Source organism: Oncorhynchus masou, chromosome 10 (genome assembly GCF_036934945.1).
Source record: "Oncorhynchus masou masou isolate Uvic2021 chromosome 10, UVic_Omas_1.1, whole genome shotgun sequence".
NCBI classification, from domain to species: domain Eukaryota; kingdom Metazoa; phylum Chordata; class Actinopteri; order Salmoniformes; family Salmonidae; genus Oncorhynchus; species Oncorhynchus masou.
This window is the reverse complement of record NC_088221.1, coordinates 24438081-24462544: the sequence shown is the minus strand read 5'-3', so window position 1 is coordinate 24462544 and position 24464 is coordinate 24438081. Positions and strand designations below refer to the sequence as shown.

Sequence of the window (24464 nt, the reverse complement as noted above, 5' to 3'; positions counted from 1 at the left end):
AATGCAACAAAATAGGAAAAATGTCAAGGGGGATGAATACTTTTGCAAGGCACTGTATTATGTAAATATGGCCATTAGGTGCGCAAAATAATTGATCCCGTGTCAAACTTGGTAGGATAAGAAGTGTGTGTGTGTGTGTGTGTGTGTGTGTGGTTCCTCGTTTGTAAACAAAGACACAGTGTAAACATTGTAGTGGTGGGTGTGATTGAAATCTAGCGTCCCAGTTTCCTGATAGAGATGAAATTTAGGCTTACGAGTGTTTTAATGATGCGTCGTTTCTAGAACTGCCAAATATGTAACTTGCCTTTCACAAAACACTAAGCTGGGAGAACATTTGCTAAGTGCGTCACAACGTGTCGATACTGATAGGATCGAAAGAAAAGCAACGCTGCTCTCAGATCAGCTTACTCCAATAAAATCTTACCTTAACATTCTAATTATTCCACAATACTGACGACGGAACAGCTTCTAGAGAGATATCTCATATGGCTGCAAATATTGAGGCAGCTTATTCTAATAGTTATAAGCATTGCCCTGTAATTAACCTATAAAAATGCACTCAATCAAGATTTGGCACATCATTGTGCACTTGTTACACATCATGAAATATATTGAGGCAACATTTTCAGACAGTAGCCGACAATTACTAAATTTAACTACATTCAATTATCATGAAATGTATTCCAATATGATTGAAATACTATTGTGTATATATAGTATGTGGACACCCCTTCAAATTAGTGGATTCGGCTATTTCAGCCACACCGTTGCTGACAGGTGTATAAAATCGAGCACCAAGCCATGCAATCTCCATAGACAAACATTGGCAGTAGAATGGCCTTACTGAAGAGCTCAGTAACTTTCAAGGATGCCACCTTTCCAACAAATAAGTTTGTCAAATTTCTGCCCTGCTAGAGTTGCCCCAGTCAACTGTAAGTGCTGTTATTGTGAAGTGGAAACGTCTAGGAGGAACAACAGCTCTGCCACAAAGTGGTAGGCCACACAAGCTCACCGAACGGGACCACCGAGGGCTTGAAGGGCGTATTGTGTAAAAATCGTCTGTCCTCTGTTGCAACACCCCCCGCCAAGTTCCAAACTGCCTCTGGAAGCAATGTTAGTACATGAACTGTTAGTCTGGAGTTAAATGAAATGGGTTTCTGGGGCCGAGCAGTCGCACACAAGCCTAAGATCCCCATGCACAATGCTAAGCATTGGCTAGAATGGTGTAAAGCTCGCTGCCATTGGACTCTGGGGCAGTGGAAGTGATGAATCACGCTTCACCATCTGTCAGTCCGACTGACGAAACTGGGTTTGGCGGATACCAGGAGAACGCTACCGTCCCCAATGCGTAGTGCCAACTGTAGAGTTTGTTGGAGGAGGAATAATGGTCTGGGGCAGTTTTTCATGGTTCAGGCTCCTTAGTTCCAATTGAAGGGAAATGTTAACGCTACAGCACACAATGACATTCTAGACGATTCTGTGCTTCCGACTTTGTGACAACAGTTTGTGGAAGACCCTGTTTCAGCATGACAATGACTGTGCACAAAACAAGGTCCATACAGACACTGTTTGTCAAGATCGGTGTGGAAGAACTTGACTGGCCTGCACACAGCCCTGACCTCAACCCCGTCGAACACCTTTGGGATGAATTGGAACGCGGACTGCGAGCCAGGTCTAATCGTCTAACATCAGTGCTCGACCTCACTAATGCTCTTGTGGCTGAATGGAAGCAAATCCCAGCAGCATTGCTCCAACATCTAGTGGAAAGCCTTCCCAGAAGAGTGGAGGCTGTTACAGCAGCAAAGGGGGGACCAATTCCATATAAATGCCCATCATTTTGGAATGAGATGTTTGATGAGCAGTTGTCCAGATACTTTAGGTCATGTAATATGCATGTATAAAGGGATGTAGCCTATACTGTATTTTTCTTTTAATGCAGTCATCTCAATTTTCATTTGAAGCATATTTCTATCCTGGATTTGTAACAATTGCAAAGACATTGGTTACTTTGTATTTGAAGTCAACTTGGCTCTGGAGTTCTCGGCGGTCACAGGGAGACAGATCAACCTCTTGATTCTTTGTTTAGAGGAGATCTGTGTATAAAGTAACGCAAAAAGCATCCAACTTAGCTGTTCTACGATTGGTCTGAGGTAAATAACAAGGGTCTTTAAGTGCAACCTTAGTAACGATTGTTTTTGGAGACAGCTTTGGGATATAACGGTGAACTTTTGGGAAACCAGGCCCTGGTCTTTATTATTAATCAGGTTGAGAGCTCCCTGTGCCTATCTCTCCCATGGGCAAGACTGTCACTGTGGAAGGTCACTCACAGCAGCCCTGTTCTGCCGACTGCAGTGCAGACGTGTGTGTGTGTGTGTGTGTGTGTCTTTGTCGTGTTTGTTCTATGATTCTCTCAGCCCCGAATGGAGGGCCCCTCAAGACACTCGAGGGTGCTATTTAGCTGTTATGCATGCTTCACAGTCTCAACTCTCTCTTTGTATCTGTCTCTCTCTCTTTCCCGCTCTCTCTGTCTCTGTCCCCTTTTCTGTTTGTGTGCATGTGTCTCTCTCTCTCTCCTTTCTCTCTCATGTTTATAGTTTGGATGAAAGCCAAAGTACATAGTCCTACAAAGGCCCTAGGTTATAAAACCATGCATGCCGTTGAAAAAAGGGCTCCCACAGAGTGACAGGTACATGCATCCTAATGTAAAACAGGTTTCCTCTAGGTTGATCCTTATCTCTCTGTTGTTTGTGTGCATATGTCTACACTTTAGCCCTTAGCAATGCTTCTAATCCTAACCTTCTGGTAGAGATGGAAAGGCTTTCCCAAAAACCTTCTCAGTTAAATGTTAACTACAAAGTAGCCTATGCCTCATGATTGTTTACGTCAATTCAGTAGCCATTTGTTTTGCAAACTCTGCAATCACATGAGCGCTACAGACATGTTGCTCACCAGTGGTCTCTGGCTAGTGCACACTTGAATTACTGTAAAGAATAACTACTCCCAAAAATAGACATTTCTTAGATTATTCTCAGACCTCAAAGTGGTCTCCTGATGTGGTTTAAGCATTGCTGTGGACGAAGAACATCCAGTTTTTTGGTGTGATTTTAGGAGCTCATATTGGACCTCCAGCTGTCCCATAGTAATGAATGTGTCGTATCGGGACGAGGCAGGCAGCTATTCTCAGCCAGTCCAAATCATGAATCAGCTGGCATAATGTTTATGGATATACAGTGCATTTGGAAAGTATTCAGACCCCTTCCCCTTTTCCACATTTTGTTACATTGCAGACTTTTCTTTAAATTGATGAAATGGTATATTTAATCCATCTACACACACTACCCCAATATCACAAAGCAAAAACAGTTTTTTAAATACATTTTTGCAAATGTGTTAAAAATAAAAAACAGACCTTATTTACATAATTATTCAGACCCTTTGATATGAGTCTCATTGAGTTCAGGTGCATCCTGTTTCCATTGATCATACTTGAGATGTTTCTACAACTTGATTGGAGTCCACCTGTGGTAAATTCAATTGATTTGGAAAGGCACACACCTGTCTATATAAGGTCTCACAGTTGACAGTGCATGTCAGAGAATTATCCGTAGAGCTCCGAGACCGGATTGTGTCGAGGCACAGATCTGGGGAAGGGAACCAAAACATTTATGCAGCATTGATGGTCCCCAAGAACACAGTGGCCTCCATCATTCTTAAATTGAAGAAGTTTGGAACCACCAAGACTCTTCCTAGAGCTGGCCGAACTGAGCAATCAGGCGAGAAGGGTCTTGGTCAGGGAAGGTGACCAAGAACCCAATGGTCACTCTGACAGAGCTCCAGAGTTCCTTGGGGAGATGGGAGAACCTCCCAGAAGGACAACTATCTTTACAGCACCCCATCACTCAGGATTCTATGGTAGAGTGGCCAGATGGACTCCACTCCTCAGTAAAAGGCACATAACAGCCCGCTCGGAGTTTGCCAAAAGACACCTAAAGGATGCCGCTGAAAAACATCCCCAAGCATGACGCTGCCACCACCATGCTTCACCGTAGGGATGGTGCCAGGTTTCCGCCAGACGTGGTATTTGGCATTCTGGCCAAAGAGCTCAATCTTTGGTTTCATCAGACCAGAGAATCTTGTGAATCCTGGGACCGCGAGACTAGTCAGGATCGAGGGAACGATAAATGGAGCAACAGTACAGAGAGATCCTTGAGGAAAACCTGCTCCAGAGCGATCAGGACCTCAGACTGGGGCGAAGGTTGACATTCCAACAGGGGAATGACCCTAAGCACACAGCCAATGAAACGCAGGAGTGGCTTCGGGGCAGGTCCTTGAGTGGCCCAGCTAGAGCCCAGAATTGAACGCGATGAAGCATCTCTGGAGAAACCTGAAAATAGCTCTTCAGCGACGCTCCCCATCCAACCTGACAGAGCTTGAGAGGATCTGCAGAAAATAATGGGAGAAACTCCCCAAATACATGTGTGCCAAGCTTGTAGTGTCATATCCAAGAAGACTTGAGGCTGTAATCACTGTCAAAGGTGCTTCAACAAAGTACTGAGTAAATTGTCTGAACTCTTATGTAAATGCGATATTTCAGTTATTATTAAAAAGAAAGGAAATTCACACGAGCACCACAATGCCTATTCCACCAATGCTCTACCAAGAATTTCCAGCACACAGCGTTGACCTACTACAATAGCTATGTTGGTATTGTACTTCAAACTATGTGAAGGCAGGTTGCTTAGCATTCAAAACATTTTCAAACAGCCTAATTCATGCCCTTAGAGGAGGTGCTTCCAAAATAATGTGATTTGTACAGTACACAAGGTAAATTATTGGATTTTTCACACATCACAGTAATACATGATCCCATTACGCAACCTTTTCATGCTTTAAAAAAAAATGAAAGCAAACTTTGCTTCTATACTTACAAGTCCATCAGGCTTGGCTGAGTTGTTTTGTCTTGTAGTAATGTGGTGCATGCATGTATTTCCTTAAACCTTTATTTTAGCAATACATGTAATTTATTTTTCAATCATAATAACATTGTTTTTTGGTCAGTAGGTGCCCAGCAAAACAACAGGACACAGTAGCTTAGATAGAGCCTGTCTTCATTCCTTATTTATGTAAGGTTACCTATCTAAGCTTACCTGTGTAATATTGACATAAGCTCAGAACCACTTGTGTTTCCAACATTCTTTTTTTGTTTGTGTCTTTTACTTTCAGTTTTGTACACCAGCTTTAAACAGCTGAAAATACAATATTTTTGGTTATGGAAAATATATTTCACAGGGGTTTAGATTATTCTCTACACCAGGTATTCCCAAACTGAGGTATGCAGTCGAGGGTACGCTAAATAAAAAAACGATCTATATATTCATTTGTATTTTATTCTTCATATTTTCAAACAGTCCATTTATATTTTCCAACGGGGCTATACATTTGGGTGAGGTTTTTTACTCGCCTGAGTAGCCTCATTTCACTGGCAAAAATGTCATTAACCATCTAGTGTTCAGCGAAATAACAACAATGTCAAATACGGGTAGCCTTGTCAAATAATTAACATCCAATCACATTAACCGTTAATCTCTTGCGGGAATTCCATTAACGGTCCGTATGTAGCCAAACGCAGCTGCTGCTCATTCCGTTTGCTCGAAAATGGGTAAATGGTTAAAAAAAGTAAGGCCTGTGTCCATCAAGACACATACCAGTTATACTGGTAGTACTGCTACTACCAGCAGTACTACACCTGCACCTGTTGACAACACAAGTTTCCCCCTTACCAGGGAAAGCACCGACAACAGACAGGGACTACAAGCCACGGGAGTTTTTTGAGCGAGAATTAAGACGACTTTCGAGTAGTAAGACGTATAAAAGCAACAGGGTCTAGAAGCGTCTTATGTTGATCTGCCGAGTGACTAGGACAGGCAAGCCCCATACTATTGTGGAGGACTTAATTCTTCCTGCTGCCGTGGATATGGCTGGGGGAAAAGGGCCAAAAAACTATACAGACAATGTCTTCATCAAACAACACTTTTTCACGACGCATCAGTGACATGGCAGGAGATGTTTTGAAGCAATTACTGCATCGCATACAAGGCAATGAATTATATGCGTTACAGCTGGATGAGTCAACAGACTTGGCGGGCCTGGCACAGCTCCTGGTATATGTCCGTAACATTTATGGGGGGTCGATTAAGGAAGACTTCCTCTTCTGCAAACCACTGGAAACCAGGACACCCGGAGAGGATATTTTTAAAGTACTGGACAGCTTTGTGACATCAAATGGATGTGTTGGTATCTGTACTGATGGTGCAAAATCCATGACAGGAAGACATAGTGGAGTGGTAACGCACGTGCAAGCAGTTGTTTCCGATGCCACTTGGGTACTCTGCAGCATCCACCGAGAGGCTCTTGCTGCCAAGGGAATGCCTGACCGCTTGAAAGACGTTTTGTACACTACATTGAAAATGGTTAACTATGTTAAAGCAAGGCCCCTGAACTCTTGTGTGTTTTCTGCACTACGCGATGATATGGGTAGCAACCATGTAACGCTTTTACAACAATCAGAAGTGCGCTGGTTTACAAGGGGCAAAGTATTGATGTGTTTTTTTTAATTGAGAGCTGAGCTTAACGTTTTCTTTACTGACCATATTTTTCACTTGTCTGACCACTTGCATGATGACAAGTTTCTCACACAACTGGTCTATCTGTGTGATGTTTTTTCTCGCCTGAATGATCTGCTTCTAGGATTACAGGGACTCTCCCCAACTATATTCAATGTACGGGACAAAATTGAGGCTGTGATTAAGAAGTTGGAGCTCTTTTCTGTCTGTATTAACAAGGACAACACACAGGTCTTTCCATCATTGTATGCTTTTTTGTGTGCAAATGAACTCAAGCTTACGGACAATGTCAAATGTAATATAGCAAAGCTTCTGGGTGAGTTGGGTGCGCAATTACACAGGTACTTTCCCCAAACTAATTTAATCAGAAGCCACTGCCAGATTCCTGGATAGTGCTACGCTCAGAGTATTCTGTCTTGGCAAATTGCGCTTTTAGGGCACTGATGCCTTTTGCAACCACGTACCTATGTGAGAGTGGATTCTCGGCCCTCACTAGCATGACAACTAAATACAGGCACAGACTGGGTGTGTAAAATGATTTAAGACTGAGACTCTCCAATAACACCCAACATTGCAGAATTATATGTATCATTTCAAGCACATCCTTCTCCTTAACCTGTGGTGAGTTATGACCAAATAACGTTTTACACGTAAGATGGCTAAATAAAGAGCAAAATTGTTGATTTATTGTTATATTATTATTTGTGCCCTGGTCCTATAATAGCTCTTTGTCACTTCCCACGAGCCGGGTTGTGACAACTCACACTCATTCTCATGTTTAATAAATGTATTGTATAGTGTGTGTGTGTGTGTGTGTGTGTGGCAGGCTTACAATGATGTAAAAAAAAAAAACTATTTAGAATGCACTGACCCTGGAGGGATTACGCAGCTGGAGGTTGAATGTTTTGAAGGGGTACGGGACTATAAAAAGTTTGGGAACCACTGCTCTACACTATACTTAATTGTTTGTCACAAACTGAAATTTGTCAAACTATTTGAATTTTAGCAACCAGGAAAAGGCGGAGCGATGTATGCATAGTGTCATATCTTTTAAAGTTCTGTTTGTAATTGTACTTCTTTTTGCACTAAAGATGGTGATGCGGCAATAATACACATTTACAATAGGCCTAAATCTAAAAATTTATTATTTTTAGCCAAATGATATACATATTTTTAATAGAAGTCATTATCCCTCCGAAGAGTATGAATTAGGCTGTTTGAAAAGGTTTTGAATGCTAAACAACCTGCCTACACATAGTTTGAAGTAAAATATATCAACATAGCTATTGTAGTAGGTCAAAGCTGTGTGCTGGAAATTCTTGGTAGAGTGTTGGTGGAATAGACATTGTGGTGCTCATGTGAATTTTCTTTCTTTTTCAGCTTTAGACCAATGCCTACTTCTCACTTAAAACATTGTTTTTAGTTTTTAAATTTCCATGGTTTTTACACCAGAATGTTATTTTCTGTTAAAGAGGAACTGCACCCACTGATTTGTCTTAGTTTTTTGACTTCCTATTAACACACAGGCTAATTGTAGTAAATACCAGGTTAAAAAAATCCCACCTGAAACAGGATGGTAAAATAAAGCCAAATGTTGTGTTCCCCTCCAAAGGTGGTGATTCTCACAGTGAAGCGAGCCACAGGCACCTTCTCACTGATAGGATGGTGAGTATTTGTTCAACCACCTTTTACATTATTACCCAATTAATCAAAGAGATTTTAATTAAGATAATAAACCGATTTGACATCTCTTAGCTTTGTTTCAAAGTAGAGTTCTTCAATCCTGGGGGACCTACATTGTTTGTAGGCCTCAGTTCCATCCCAGTACTCACTAGGCTTGGGCGATATACCGTTTATACCATATACCAGGTTATTTCAAAATACCAATGGTGTGTTTTCAGTACCGGTGGGGTTGTGGGCACTCCCGCCTCGCAGAGGTGAGTGCTACGCCACTGCTTATAACTAACTCTAAGTTAAGTATAACTATAACACATCTAAGAGGTGTCAAATATATTATATCCAGATCAGGGCTCCAGCTATGTATTTGGTTCGATATCTTGCTTGCTAGATGTCAAGATCAAGCTTCTTGCTTACAACAGAGACATTCAGTCCCCTCTTGGAACAAGATTCCTGTTGTGTGTTTAAAAAAATATATAATTTGAAATACTGCCCCTTGTGTGCACTTCCAGTAATACCGTATACCCCAGTATGATACAAAAACGGTATGAGGTATGAAAATCTGGATGCCGCCCAACCCTAGTACTCACACACCTGATTCAATTAAATCATTGTCATATCTTCAAGCCTTTGATTAGCGGAATTAGGTGTGTTAGTGCTGGGTTAAAGCAAAAGCCTGGACACCCTGTGGTTTTTCAGGACCAGGATTAAAGAACCCTTTGTTAAAAGATTTGTCTGGCCTTAATTCTGCTATTCACTTATGACGTGATTAAGCAGGGAAGAGTGGAATCTTTAGTTGGTGGCTGGGTTAGGATCAGGGGTCAAGGGTAGCGGATTATTGCACTGGAAAATATGTAGATCAAGGATATGTATAAACCTTGGATTGCGGATGCGAGGTATTGCGGATGCGAGGTATTGCGGATGCGAGGTATTGCGGATGCGAGGTATTGGCCATTGAGAGGCTTTGACGATACCTGTCAGCCATATTGGCAGAAGCAGTCCTCCATAGGAATGAATGGAATTCTACAGTATTTCAGTTAAATGTTTCAAGGATGAAATTACATGTATTTAATAATTTTTTTGTAGTGAGGACAGTAAGATTAGTATTGTCAACAACAACAAAGTATTTCAATAAGGAAAATGTATTTAATGTTTTTATTTTATTTGAAAGTTTAGCTCAGATAATTTACTTTAAAAGTACGCATCATGATGTCTGTAATATAATAAATGTGGCAAACAAATGTAGCCATTAATAAATGCGTTTCTATAGCTTCTAAAATCTTTTACAATGGACGAGGAGTACCAAAATGGCTTCGCAATGGCTTTAATATAGTGGCCCTGGTCAGGCATCCAGGGTTTATATACTGAACAAAAATATAAACGCAACATGCAACAATTTCAAAGAATTTACTGAGTTACAGTTCATATAAGTCAATTGAAATAAAGTCATTAGGCCTTAATCTATGGATTTCACATGACTGGGAATACAGATCTGCATCTGTTGGTCACAGATAAAAGGTAGGGGCGTGGATCAGAAAACCAGTCTGTATCTGGTGGGACCATCATTTGCTTCATGCAGCACGACACATTTCCTTCACATAGAGTTGATCAGGATGTTGATTGTGGCCTGTGGAATGTTGTCCCACTGGAACATGCTGTGGTGCGCGGAGATCAAGAGCATCCAGAACATGCTCAGTGGGTGACATGTCTGAGTGACTATATAGGCCATGGAAGAACTGGGACATTTTCAGCTTCCAGGAATTGTGTACAGATCCTTGAGACATGGGGCCGTGCATTATCATGCTGAAACATGAGGTGATGGCGGGGGATAAATGGCACTACAATGGGCCTCAGGATCTCGTCACTGTATCAATAAAATGCAATTGTGGTCTTTGTCCGTACCTTATGCATGCCCATACCATAACTGCAAACCGCTCACCCACACGACACCATACACGCTGTCTGCCATCTGACCGGTACAGTTGAAATCGTAGATTCATCCATGAAGAGCACACTTCTCCAGTGTACCAGTATTCATCGAAGGTGAGCATTTGCCCACTGAAGTCGGTTAGGATGCAGAACTGCAGTCAGGTCAAGCCCCTGGTGAGGACGACCAGCACACAGATGAGCTTCCCTGAGACAGTTTCTGACAGATTGTGCAGAAAATCTTCGGTTGTGCAAACCCACAGTTTCATCAGCTGTCCGGGTGGTTGGTGTAAGGCGATCCCACAGGTGAAGAAGCTGGATGTGGAGGTCCTGGGCTGGCATGGTTACACGTGGTCTGCGGTTGTGAGGCCGGTTGAGCGTACTGCCAAATTCTCAACAACAAAAAACGTTGTAGGCGGCTTATGGAAGAGAAATTCTCTGGCAACAGCTTTGGTGGACATTCCTGCAGTCAGCATGTTAATTGCACGCTGCCTCAACTTGAGACATCTGTGGCGTTGTGTTGTGACAAAACTGCACATTTTAGAGTGGCCTTTTATTGTCCCCAGCACAAGGTGCACTTGTGTAATGATCATGCTGTTTAATGTGCTACTTGATTAGCCACACCTGTCAGGTGGATTGATTATTTTAACAAAGGAGAAGTGCTCACTAACAGGTATGTAAACAAATTTGTGCACAATTTGAGCGGTATAAGCTTTTGTGTGTATGGAAACGTTCTGGGATCTTTTTATTTCAGCTCATGAAACATGGGACCAACACTTTATATTTATATTTTTGTTCAGTATACATCATTGATGTAGATCGGCAGGAAGTGCACTGCTCTTTCATTTCAATATATATCATAGGTAAAGCTATACCCAGCCTTACTGAGTTTTATATAGGTAGGTAAGCCAAAACTAAACAGGAATATTGAAATAATACAGAGCTATGCAGGAATGTGTCATATGAACAATTGTCTCATTACTCTCTCCTCAGCTTTTTCATGCTGTTTGTAATCTGGCTTCTCCGCCGGTATCACTCCTTGGCCCAGGTAATTTGTGTGTGTGTTTCTGTCTGTGTGTGCTTTGAAGTGCATCAGAATGCTTACTTCATGTGCCATAGCAAGTCTGTTTGATTAGGCTACTCATGACAAATGACAGCGTCATTGAAATGTACAAATTGAACAATTATGGCTCATGGTCTGTATCTGAAAGTGATTAAATGCTTGTGTTTTTCCCTGTCCAATTAAAGTGAAAAGTCTTTCTACACCTGTGAATCTGCACCTAATGGTTTTAAGGCCCCTACTGTACTCGTCCATCCAACTACAGCCAACTCAACGGTGTATGGGCGGTTGTTCTAAGAATCGTCCCGGTGTGTAGTCTCAGTTGTTTGTCGCTGGACATATTTACGCATAGTTGGTCCCAATTCAACTTGAAGAATGGGCCACGGCTAGTTAGTCTGAGTTATGAAGAAACAACTCAACTCATCGCTATTTAGGTGGCTGTAGATGTGTAGATGCCTTAAGGCCACATTTCAGCAATGTTTAAACTAACATTACCTTTCTCTCTTTCAATTTCAAGAGATAATGTTGTATGTATGTGGGTGTGGGGGTCTTGGTGTATTTGTGCACGTACGGGCATACGGTGCATTCGGAAAGTATTCAGACCCCTTGACTTTCCCACATTTTTGTTATGTATTCTAAAATTACGTTATTCTAAAATTGATGAGGATGTGGTTTATTTAATTCATCTACACACAATACACCATAATCACAAAGCGAAAACAGGTTTTTAGAAATGTTTGCAAATGTATTAAATAAAAAACAGACCTTATTTACATAAATATTCAGACCCTTTGCTATGAGACTCAAATTGAGCTCAGGTGCATCCTGTTTCCATTGATCATACTTGAGATGTTTCTGCAACTTGATTGGAGTCCACCTGTGGTAATCAATTGATTGGGCAGGATCTGGATAGGCACACACCTGTCTATGTAAGGTCCCACAGTTGACAGTGCATGCAACACTCGAAAGCCATGCGTCCTCCTAAACACGACCCCGCCAAGCTACACTGCTTCTTGACACACAGCTCGCTTAAACCGGAAGCCAGCCACACCAATGTGTTGGAGGAAACACTGTACAGCTGGTGACCGAAGTCAGCGTGCATGCGCCCGGACACAAGGAGTCGCTACAGCGCAATGGGACAAGGACATCCCTCAAAATGAGCAATCGGGTGAGAAGGGCCTTTGTCTGGGAAGTGACTAAGAACCTGATGGTCACTCTGACAGAGCTCTGGAGTTTCTCTGTGGAGATGAGAGAACCTTCCAGAAGGACAACCACCTCTGCAGCACTCCCCCAATCAGGCCTTTATTGTAGAGTGGCCAGACAGAAGCCACTCCTCAGTAAAAGGCACATGACAGCTCGCATGGAGTTTTCCAAAAGGCACCTAAAGGACTCTCAGACCATGAGAAACAAGATTCTCTGGTTTGATGAAACCAAGATTGAACTCTTTGACCCGAATGCCAAGTGTCACGTCTGGATCCTGCTCCAGAGCACTCAGGACCTCAGACTGGAACAGCTTTGTCTATGACACTATGACACTGACCGACCCTTGGACCTGTACCTTACCCCTCTACCCCCACTTCCTCTCCCTCTCTCACACCAGAACAGAAAGTTGTTTTACACTTTGTCATTTTGTCAAGTCTCTCAGAGTTTATTAAAGGAACCAGTCAGACTGTGTGAGAGGCTATGAGCAGTGGGTGCGGGGCTGTGGCGGTCACAACATTTTCGTCAGCCGGTGATTGTCAAGCAAATAACCGTCGGTCTCATGGTAATTGACCGTTAATTAACATAAACACATTTGGCATCTCCTGGCTTCCTACAAGCCAAGTCTAAGTCCATGTCATATAGTCTACACCATCACAATAAATCCATGATTTATTTTAGACAGGTCTAAAGCAGCATGATACGAAGAAAATGTAGTCCATTTCAGAAGAACAGAATAGCATACTGAGTTGTCCTTATGTTAGGTCCTGATCTGGAATGCCAAATGTCTGTGGGCTACACTAGTTCATTTAGCAGACAAGATTTACTTATAATTCTGTGGCATTATTTTGTATTATAGTATGAAGAATACAATTGAACAAAGCTGAATAAAATATAAATATTTTCTCCAAACGATTTGAGGGCGTGCACAACGTGTTGAGGGGTTAACAAAGAAACTGGTCCTCCTAGATGCTTCATTTAGAGTTATTCATGTAACTTTAGTTGTTCTACAAACATTGGGCTATATGTTTTGATTTTTCATATATTGTAAGGCTGCAAAAAAGTCACTTGGAAGGCATGTACTCTGCTTTGTTTTATTGCGCAGGCTGTACACACTTCATCAGTCTCTCATTCACAATTTAACAAGCACTTGATAATGCCTTGAATTTCACGGCAGCATCCCCTTTGTGGCCGTAATGCGCCCTAAAACCATACATGCCTTTTGTGGCCCGAAGTGCTGCGTTGGACCATTTATCATGCACCTGTATCGAAGCAGAGGCAACGGGAAAAAATACCATGCACTTAAATAGCAAATACGGGACGTATTAGGAAAGTTGAGAAATAAATATAGTAGGCCTAGCCTATGGAAAGATGATCCTCTTTTTATTAGTGGCCATCACTCTGTTTTCTCATGCAATTACATAGCCTATAGAAATGTTGCTCAACATGAGCTCATGGGCTCTCATGAAGTGTTTGGTTAGATTTTCGATTACATTTGCATTGATGTCAGAGTGATTAGAGTGACAATAAGTGCTTAGTACCAGGCAGGCAAGTTTGTTAGGCTACTAATTGTCACGTGCTCCCTCTCCGGCCTCTAGGTCACCAGGCTGCTCATTTTGGAGCTCACCTGTCACCATCGTTATGTGGACCTGTGCGTCATCAGTCTCACCTGGACTCCATCACTTCCCTGATTACCTTCCCTATACAGTTGAAGTCGGAAATTTTACGTACACTTAGGTTGGAGTCATTAAAACTTGTTTTTCAACCACTCCACAAATTTCTTGTTAACAAACTATAGTTTTGGCAAGTCTGTTGTGTCATGCACAAAGTAGATGTCGTAAGTCATTTTTCCAACAATTGTTTACAGACATATTATTTCACTTACTCACTGTATCACAATTCCAGTGAGTCAGAAGTTTATATTCACAAAGTTGACTGTGCCTTTTAAACAGCTTGGAATATTCCAGAAAATTATGTCATGTCTTTAGAAGCTTCTGATAGGCTAATTGACATCATTTGAGTCAATTGGAGGTGTACCTGTGGATGTATTTCAAGGCCAACCTTCAAACTCAGTGCCTCTTTGCTTGACATCATGGGAAAATAAAAAGAAATCAGCCAAGACCTCAGAAAAATAATTGTCGACCTCCACAAGTCTGGTTCATCTTTTGGAGCAATTTCCAAACGCCTGATCGTACCACGTTCATCTGTACAAACAAGAGTACGAAACTATAAACACCATGGGACCACACAGCCGTCATACTGCTCAGGAAGGAGACGCGTTCTGTCTCCTAGAGATGAACATACTTTGGTGCGATAAGTGCAAATCAATCCCAGCACAACAGCAAAGGACCTTGTGAAGATGCAGAAGGAAACGGGTACAAAAGTATCTATATCCACAGTAAAACGAGTCCTATATCAACATAACCTGATAGGCCGCTCAGCAAGGTAGAAGCCACTGCTCCAAAACATCCATTAAAAAGCCAGACTACCAACAAAATCCAACTCACCCAACTTATTGCGGGAAGCTTGTGGAAGGCTACCTGAAACGTTTGACCCAAGTAAACAATTTAAAGGCATTGCTACCAAATACTAATTGAGTGTATGTGAACTTCTGACCCACTGGGAATGTGATGAAAGAAATAAAAGCTGAAATATAATTATTTATCTGCTATTATTCTGACATTTCACATTCTTAAAATAATGTGGTGATCCTAACTGACCTAAAACAGGGCATTTTGACTAGGATTAAATGTCAGGAATTGTGACAAAACTGAGTTTAAATGTATTTGGATAAGGTGTATGTAAACCTCCGACTTCAACTGTACATGTCACTCCCTTTGATTCCTTCCCTTGGTGTTATTTTCCACTTTTATGTTTGTGCATTGTTCTTGTTTTGTATTATGTTGCGTTTATTTATTAAAACAACTACTTCCTGAACTTGCTTCCCGACTTTCAGCGCACATTTTTACACTACTGACCAGCAGCAGCATCAGTGCTTGGAGAAGCATAATTACCGTGACTAAGCTGTCATTTGGAAGTTGACTGCCTTCATGACTCGTAACGACCGGTGTGGCGGTAATACGGTCACCGCAACAGCCCTATATATGTGCCAGGGTTTCCGTTAACCAGTGGGCCAGCTTTTGCCCCATAAAAATTTGAAACGCTGATAAATAACATTTGCACCGGCCACTTGTTTGTGAGAAGTAGAAAAAACATCTCATTGCGAATAATGCTTTTTAGCCTATTCATTGATGGAAATACCTGTAGATGTAAATACATTTGACTGGTCATACTTATCGGTCTATAGATTCATTTGCATAATTTATTGGAATTAAATTAGCGCGTGTGTCACAGTATATTCGTTATGTGTCTTATTTATCACACGAATACAGCGTACCGATACAGAGCCTTTGAGCGGAAAATCTGTCAGACAGCGCGAGAGCTGCTGTGTCAGCATCTCAAATGGCAACGGAAGGCAAGCTCCATCAGTTCGTGACACGCCAGCTTGCAGTCAGCTGGAGGCAGTAGACTATGCATTTTGAAAACATATACTTAATTGTTTGACACCTGAACATTTTTATGAGGCATGTCTTGCGTTACTTCAAAGTAGCCTGTTAGATCTCCTCTCATTCTACATTTCTAACGGATATTTTAATCTCTGTCACATGAAACAACTCGCATTGTGCGGTGCTCTTTAGACAACAGGGTTTTCCAGCTAATTGCATTATGGAATGAACATTCACACGTAGGATACTGCCTTGTGCGCATCGCTTATGATGTGAAGAAATAATACTTTATCAACATTTTAAGCAAAACATTCTGATCTGTTGCACAGGCTCATTGCTTGTTATTGTCCCATAGTCTGTTTGAATGGGCTATTTCTTTCTCGACAAGCTGACCAATAGAATATGTAAACCTTTCTCCTCTGGGGATAGTAGATTGACAGGCTGGTGATGTTGCTGTTGGTTACTGGTCTTGTTGTCTGAGGAAAAGTAAATGTGGACAGTTATTCTAGCATCTTCAAAGTGCACATCTGAATTCAGTAAGAAGGACTGCGTATCGTTGCATCCTCGACTTGCATGTTCCGTTAATATGAATTACTATAATCTAAATGTGATTTCTGCCATTCTGAGCACCATGGGTGGACGCCCTAATCAGGCTATGCACCTCATGCATATGGGTCAGATGTCTCAAATGTCCAGTAAATTCAAATGTTTTCTGTCAAATGTCCGACCACATTGACCTAACATAAACCCTGGTGTGTGTGTATAAATGTATGTGGTTGTGTCTGCGTGCGTGCGTGCTGTGAGTAATGAGATTAGCGTGGGACGGCCTGGACCTGGGGATCGATCCCCAAGACAACCCCAGACCACAGGATAAGTGGACCATCTGGCCTCTCTCACTTTATCTCTCTCCTTCCCTCTCTCCATTTATCTCTCTTTGTACTATCTCCGTCTCTCTCTGTCTCTCTACAGAAGATGATTTGCAGTCTGACAGTTGCGGCCTTCTTTGACAGTGTAGCGTATGTCATCGTGAGTCACTGTCACCACACACACACACACACACACACACGTTCCCATAAAAGCACATGCACACTGAGAGCTACAGAGTGACCTCTTCCCTGTTTTCTTGTCTCCTCTCTCTCCTTCCTCAGGGTGATACCCATCCAGAGGGGAGTCTGTGTAACTTCCAGGCCTGGTGGCTCACTTATTTTGGTAAGATTCCCCTTGATCCCTCACATACATTACCCCTCACCTGTCCATACATATCCCTTACAAACGCCTTCCCTACAGCTCACATCACCTTCTGACTCTTGATGGTGACTGACCTCCCAATATACTGCTTCTTACCCAAGCTTTCTTTACCATCAATTTCTGACTCTCTCAACCTAGTCCTAAATTACTAAAGCTGGCCTTAAAGTCTAACTTACTGATGACTTTCTAAGATACTGGAGCCGGTTTCACCATGTGGCTGTAAAAAAGCTGGCCTTAAATGCTAGGTTGGGCGTAGCTACGTCCGACTTCTAGCTACGTCCGACTTCTGGAATTTACACCTGGTCCACCAACCAAAAAGAAGACTAGTCGTAGCTAAGTCCGGCGTAAGCAATGCGCGTTGGTGAGATTTGATGCTTCATAATGATGGTTGCTAGGAAGTGCCCGTTAGTAGGCTGTTACTGTTACCATCCTCGTGGCAGTTCTAAACTTTGCGAGGCATGTCACTTCGCCAAGCCCACCACTAAGCCTGCACATTTTCTTAACCACAACTGAATGTATCAATAAATAATTACTGTGGAAATATCACTGAATGACAAAATTATTGAAATTAAAGAGTAGGCTAATGCCATTAAATGCATTTATCAAATTGTTGCTTACTGAAACTCCCAAAGCAATTCAACCGTTTGAAATCATTTCAAGCAGTAGAGGTGTCTGGTCAGCTATAATTTCAGCACCTCGCTGCTTTGAGACAAGCATGGTGTATCGTCTTGATAAATCAATGTCAGATTTGATTTGTTCTTCACTGAATCTCCGTTTGGATATTTGGTTACAATTAGGCTGGGAAATGTTAACTATACTGAGGTGAGTGTTCATCATGATAGTCTTTAGTCTAGCTAGTTTGCTCATCTATTAGCACTGATCAGAACATGTTATGTAGCCCAGAATAACAAGTGGATTATCTTGCTCTTCACTCACATAGTAGCTTATATCCCAACCAAAAGCCTCAAGCTTGTCTGATAATCAGTCAATGTGATTTCGTTTCACTGAATCTCCGTCTCTATATTTGGTTATTTGATCTCTGGCTGGGCTAATAAGTGGTGTTGATAGCTGATAGATTAGCAAAATGAATAGATCACTGATCAGACACATTTAGTTAAATGATAATGCCCTCAAAACCGGTGTTTTCCCGGCAATATCACTTTTATACAACAGGTTACCAACATATAAAAATGATTGACAAATGTTCATAAAAAATGTTGAACATTTGTCAATCATTTAATTCATTCGTTCTATCGGTTCGGTTGCCATAGACGCAACCCAGTCATTCAGTCTTTTTGTTTGTTCTGTATCTATGGATGTGACTCAGTCGTTTGTTCTAAATGTTCCATTTCCATACTGGCTGGCAACTTTCTTATCCCTTGCTTGCTGGCTAGCCAACTATGGCTAACTGACAGTCACGCCAAACAGTGCAGCCAGAATAACAACAAAGTAGCTGCATTTGCATTTGTTTAAGCTGTTTGCTAGTTACATGTATTTGGATACATCCATGACAATGAGCTAATGATGTGTGATTCCACCTGGTATAGAATATGTGCTCTCTCGTCAGGACACTGTTGTTCAGAGGAGCTAGCCAACAACACAGCTAACCCAATCACTTCAAACTGAAGCTGGAAAGACAACAACCTAGCTGCACTTTGTCATGTTTGACCTGTTTTCTATTGATAGTGCTTTGTATTTATCCATGAAAATGATGCTGATTCATGATTCCGACTGACTGAGAAAAGCTGCCTGCCTGTCTGTCTCATCCCAACACGTTGTTTGCTATGGGACAACTGTAGAAAGAATGTTGCAAACGTCAGAGAGACAGACAGCAAGGTTTATACAGATCTCTGCTGTTGAAAACTACATGTTAGTCTAAAAGAAATGTGAGATAATGTCTAGATTATTTTTATAGTGGAGATCAAGTTTATAAATTGGCCTGGCTGGGCTGATGAGACAGTGGATTGCACAGTCAGATGGAAGAGAGTAAATAGGCATTTTAATGTCATAGATTTACCCGGTGGTAACTTGTGGAATAGACACCGTCTGGAATGCGGTTTTAACCAATCAGCATTCAGGACTAGACCCACCCGTTGTATAACATGATATAATGTAGCCTAAATCAAGTGTGTTATTTTGCTATTGACTTGTGCGTAGGCAACTCAAAAAGCCAGCGGAGGTTGTGAAATATGAACACGAGACTCATATCCTTTTGAACATATAGATTGCTATTATTTTCTGTACATATCATGATGAAGATGGTCCCAATTTAAAAGCATACACCTGTTCTCTACAATTTAAAATTCTACGCCTGCCCTTTGCTACACAGCTATAGAAGGTCTTACTCCCATGGGGAGGTCCTTTTTAAACGTGAAGTAAGATATGTGAAGTAAGATCTATCTGCCTTTCCGATGACCTTCTAAGTCACTGAAAACCTTCTCCTGATTTAGGCTTAACCTCCCTCTACTCTGGATCTCAGGATTTATGTCACTCAGGTGTCACCTGTGAAACACAGCAGACTGTTCAGTGCACTAAACACTGGTCCTCTCTGGCCACACACACACACACACACGTAAACACATGCGCACACACACGCGCACACACACGTAAACACATGCGCGCACACACACGCGCACACACACGCGCACACACACGTAAACACATGCGCACACACACACATAAACACATGTGCACACGCACACACACACACACACACGTAAACACATGCACACACACACACACACACACACACGTGTAAACACATGCACACACACACACACAAACACACGTGTAAACACATGCACACACACACACGTGTAAACACATGCACACACACACGTGTAAACACATGCACACACACACACACACATGTAAACACATGCGCACACGCGCACACACACACACACGTAAACACATGCACACACACACACACACACACACACGTGTAAACACATGCACACACACACACGTGTAAACACATGCACACACACACGTGTAAACACATGCACACACACACACACACACACACACACGTGTAAACACATGCACACACACACACGTGTAAACACATGCACACACACACACACACACACACACACGTGTAAACACATGCACACACACACATGTGTACACACACACACACATGCACGCGCACACACACACACGTGTAAACACACACACACACGTGTAAACACACGCGCACACACACACACACGTGTAAACACACACACGCACACACACACACACGTGTAAACACACGCGCACACACACACACGTGTAAACATGCGCGCACACACACACACGTGTAAACATGCGTGCGTGCACACACACACACGTGTAAACATGCGCGCACACACACACACGTGTAAACATGCGCGCACACACACACACGTGTAAACATACGCGCGCACACACACACGTGGAAACACGCACACACACACACGTGTAAACACACACAAACACACGTGTAAACACATGCACACACACACACGTGTAAACACATGCACACACACACGTGTAAACACATGCACACACACACACACACATGTAAACACATGCGCACACGCGCACACACACACACACGTAAACACATGCACACACACACACACACACACGTGTAAACACATGCACACACACACGTGTAAACACATGCACACACACACGTGTAAACACATGCACACACACACACACACACACACACACACGTGTAAACACATGCACACACACACACGTAAACACATGCACACACACACACACACACACACACACACGTGTAAACACATGCACACACACACGTGTACACACACACACACATGCACGCGCACACACACACACGTGTAAACACACACACACACACGTGTAAACACACGCGCACACACACACACGTGTAAACACACACACACACACGCACACACACACACACGTGTAAACACACGCGCACACACACACACGTGTAAACATGCGCGCACACACACACACGTGTAAACATGCGTGCACACACACACACGTGTAAACATGCGCGCACACACACACACGTGTAAACATGCGTGCACACACACACACGTGTAAACATACGCGCGCACACACACACACGTGTAAACATACGCGCGCACACACACACGTGGAAACACGCACACACACACACGTGTAAACACACACACGTGTAAACACGCACACACACACACGTGTAAACACACACACGTGTAAACACACACACACACACACACGTGTAAACACATGCGCGCGCGCACACACACACACACGTGTGAACACATCCGCACACACACACACATGTAAACACATGCACACACACACACGCACACACACACGTGTAAACACACACGCACACACACACACACACACGTGTAAACACACACGCACACACACACACACGTGTAAACACACACACACACACGTGTAAACACATGCGCGCACACACACACACACGTGTAAACACATGCGCGCGCACACACACACACACGTGTAAACACATGCGCGCGCACACACACACACACGTGTAAACACATGCGCGCACACACACACACACACGTGTAAACACATGCGCGCACACACACAAACTCCACTATGGCCAAGACCAAAGAGCTGTCAAAGACACACACACGTGTAAACACATGCGCACACACACACACACACGTGTAAACACATGCGCACACACACACACACACGTGTAAACACATGCGCACACACACACGTGTAAACACATGCGCACACACACACGTGTAAACACATGCACACACACACACACACACACACACGTGTAAACACATGCACACACACGTGTAAACACACACGCAGCCTACAGGGCTGACTGGGAGAAGGGCAGTGAACTACAGCGGCGGGGTCAGTGGCTCTATGTCAGTTCTGTTCATTATGAAGGGAGAGAGAGGAAGGTAGGGAGACGAGGGATGGGGGCCAGTGATAGAGAGGGAGAGAAGTGGAGGATATGGGGAGAGTGCAAAACGGCAAAAGAGAGTGAAGTAAACATGAAGTGAGCTATGCCAACAGTCAGTGGGAGAAGAGGAGACAGAGAAAAGAGTGAAAGGGGCCAGAGAGGACATTAAAGTACAGAACTACCCCTGACGGAGAGAGTGTGTGTTCCCCCTCTCTCTCAGCAACAGCAGGTATTACTGCCCTCTATTCCTATAGAGAGTGATGCAGCTGAGAGAGAGATTAATGATAGGAGAAAGGAAGGTCCTCCTTAATGACACACAGACACGGTATTGTTGATGTACAGGACGTGTGTGTGATTAAGCCAAGGTGTCTGTGATTATTTAAGGTGTACTGTACAGTGGGGCAAAAAAGTAGCCACCAATTGTGCAAGTTCTCCCACTTAAAAAGATGAGAGAGGCCTGTAATTTTCATCTTAGGTACACTTCAACTATGACAGACAAAATGAGGAAAAATAATCCAGAAAATCACATTGTAGTGGGAGAACTTGCACAATTGGTGGTTGACTAAATACTTTTTTGCCCCACTGTATATGCTGCCTGAGCTGGAGTGTCTGTCTGCCTCTTTGTCTATCATCATAAATGGGAGAGATTACAAAACAGAAGCTTCTGCACACCATCACTCATCACTGAACACATACACACAAACACTCAACATGCATTTAGACAAAATTACAACAATCCAAGTGTGTGTGCGTGTGTATTGGGGACTGAAACTGGGAATCCATAAATCTGACAGTTGTCCCAGCCTGTTCTGTCAAACTCTGTAATCACACACACACACACACACACACACAGACACTCCCTCCCTACCTCTCTGTGTTACAGATTATGCAATAGGACCTTGTTTCTTCTTCCCTCTCTCCATTCCTTCCTCCAGACTGGAGTGCCTTGGCCTGGGTGTGCCTGATCACAGTGAACCTCTACCTTAACCTGGTCAAAGAGATGAGCACCAGCCGCTACGAGCTGTGAGTAGACTACCAACATCCACCAGCTAAAGACTGTGTGTGTGTGTGTGTGTGTGTGTGTGTGTGTGTGTGTGTGTGTGTGTGTGTGTGCAAGAGAGATGGACAACCAACATCCACCAGCTAAAGACTGTGTGTGTGTGTGTGTGTGTGTGTGTGCGTGTGTGCGTGTGTGTGTGTGTGTGTGTGCAAGAGAGATGGACAACCAATATCCATGTGAAAAAGTTTGTTGACGTGTGTGTGTTGGGAGGGGGGGGGGTTGTGTCTCCCTCTCTCCTCCAGGCACTAATTGAAAAATGAGTCGTAAATCAATGCTGTGTGTTGTGATGATGCATGTGTTGGTGTTTGTGCATATTAATGTGTTTTCTCTTGTTTCTGTTACTTATACTCCCTTGAGGTTGAGTGCATCCGAAATGCATGTGTGGGTGCTTGTCTGGGTGTATGCTCCTGTGAGAGCGTCTATGTTTGCAGTGTGTGTGTGTGTGTGTGTGTGGGGGGGGGGAGAGGGGTTAGTAAAGCACGGAGGTGTTTCTCATATTGATCAACTGTAACCCTGGCCATATAATGATGGTTTAACTCAAGAGGGGACAGTTTCATCTGTGTGTGTGTGTGTGTGTGTGTGTCTGAGTGATGAGACAGTTTTATGACTGCTGGGTTTAGGAGCAGTGAATTCACTCACCCATCACTTTAACATCCGGACAACCACCATACCCCTAATTGGTGTGTGTGAAGTTGAGAAAGGAAAAAATGAAATAGAGAATAGATAGATGAAAGTCTATGCTCGTAGTGGGAGAGATGGCTTAAACAAGGGGGCACTAAAAATGGAGGACAGAGAGAGACACCAAATGAGACAAAAGTGAGGCAGGGAAACGGAGAGAGTTGAAAAGAGATTGATCCTCCAGAGAATATGTGAGAGAGAGAGAGAGATGTTAAGTAAGTGTGTGATAAGTGTGTGCGTTTTAGCCGGAGCGTACCAGTCCTGCTGTGCTTCATTAAGTCCATGTTTGCTGCGGACCTAGTCACCTCCCTCTTCGAGCACTGCTGGTGTGTGTGTGTCGATTTTCTTTGACAGACCCCCCACACATCCAGATACTGTGTTGAGTGGCAGAACTGATTTCACTATTTGTGTCTCTCTCTAGATCTACTCTATATATCCATTCTCTCCCTTTCACTATTTCACCTTCTTTACTTTTCTCTCTCTCTCGATGTCTTGCTTCTCTCCTTTCTTTCTCTCCCCCCCCCCCCCCAGCCCAGTGACCACCCACCAATCTGTCTCTGTTAAGCTTCCTCTA

General features: G+C 42.9%; 1 protein-coding gene across 5 annotated transcripts in view; it reads left to right on the top strand.

Annotated features, from left to right (window-relative positions):
* The window catches only part of si:dkey-100n23.5, a 100726-nt gene that overhangs the window by 5354 nt on the left and 70908 nt on the right, over positions 1–24464 (top strand). For 3 of the 5 annotated variants that reach the window (XM_064976385.1, XM_064976389.1, XM_064976386.1), the window contains exons 2-6: positions 8236–8288; positions 11220–11274; positions 16962–17018; positions 17141–17201; positions 23088–23175. In XM_064976385.1, coding sequence (XP_064832457.1) covers positions 8236–8288; positions 11220–11274; positions 16962–17018; positions 17141–17201; positions 23088–23175 — 314 coding nt within the window. Of the gene's footprint in view, positions 1–5831; positions 6940–8235; positions 8289–11219; positions 11275–11474; positions 11595–16961; positions 17019–17140; positions 17202–23087; positions 23176–24464 lie in introns of those variants that run through there. The other 2 variants (XM_064976388.1, XM_064976387.1) reach the window with 2 other exon arrangements.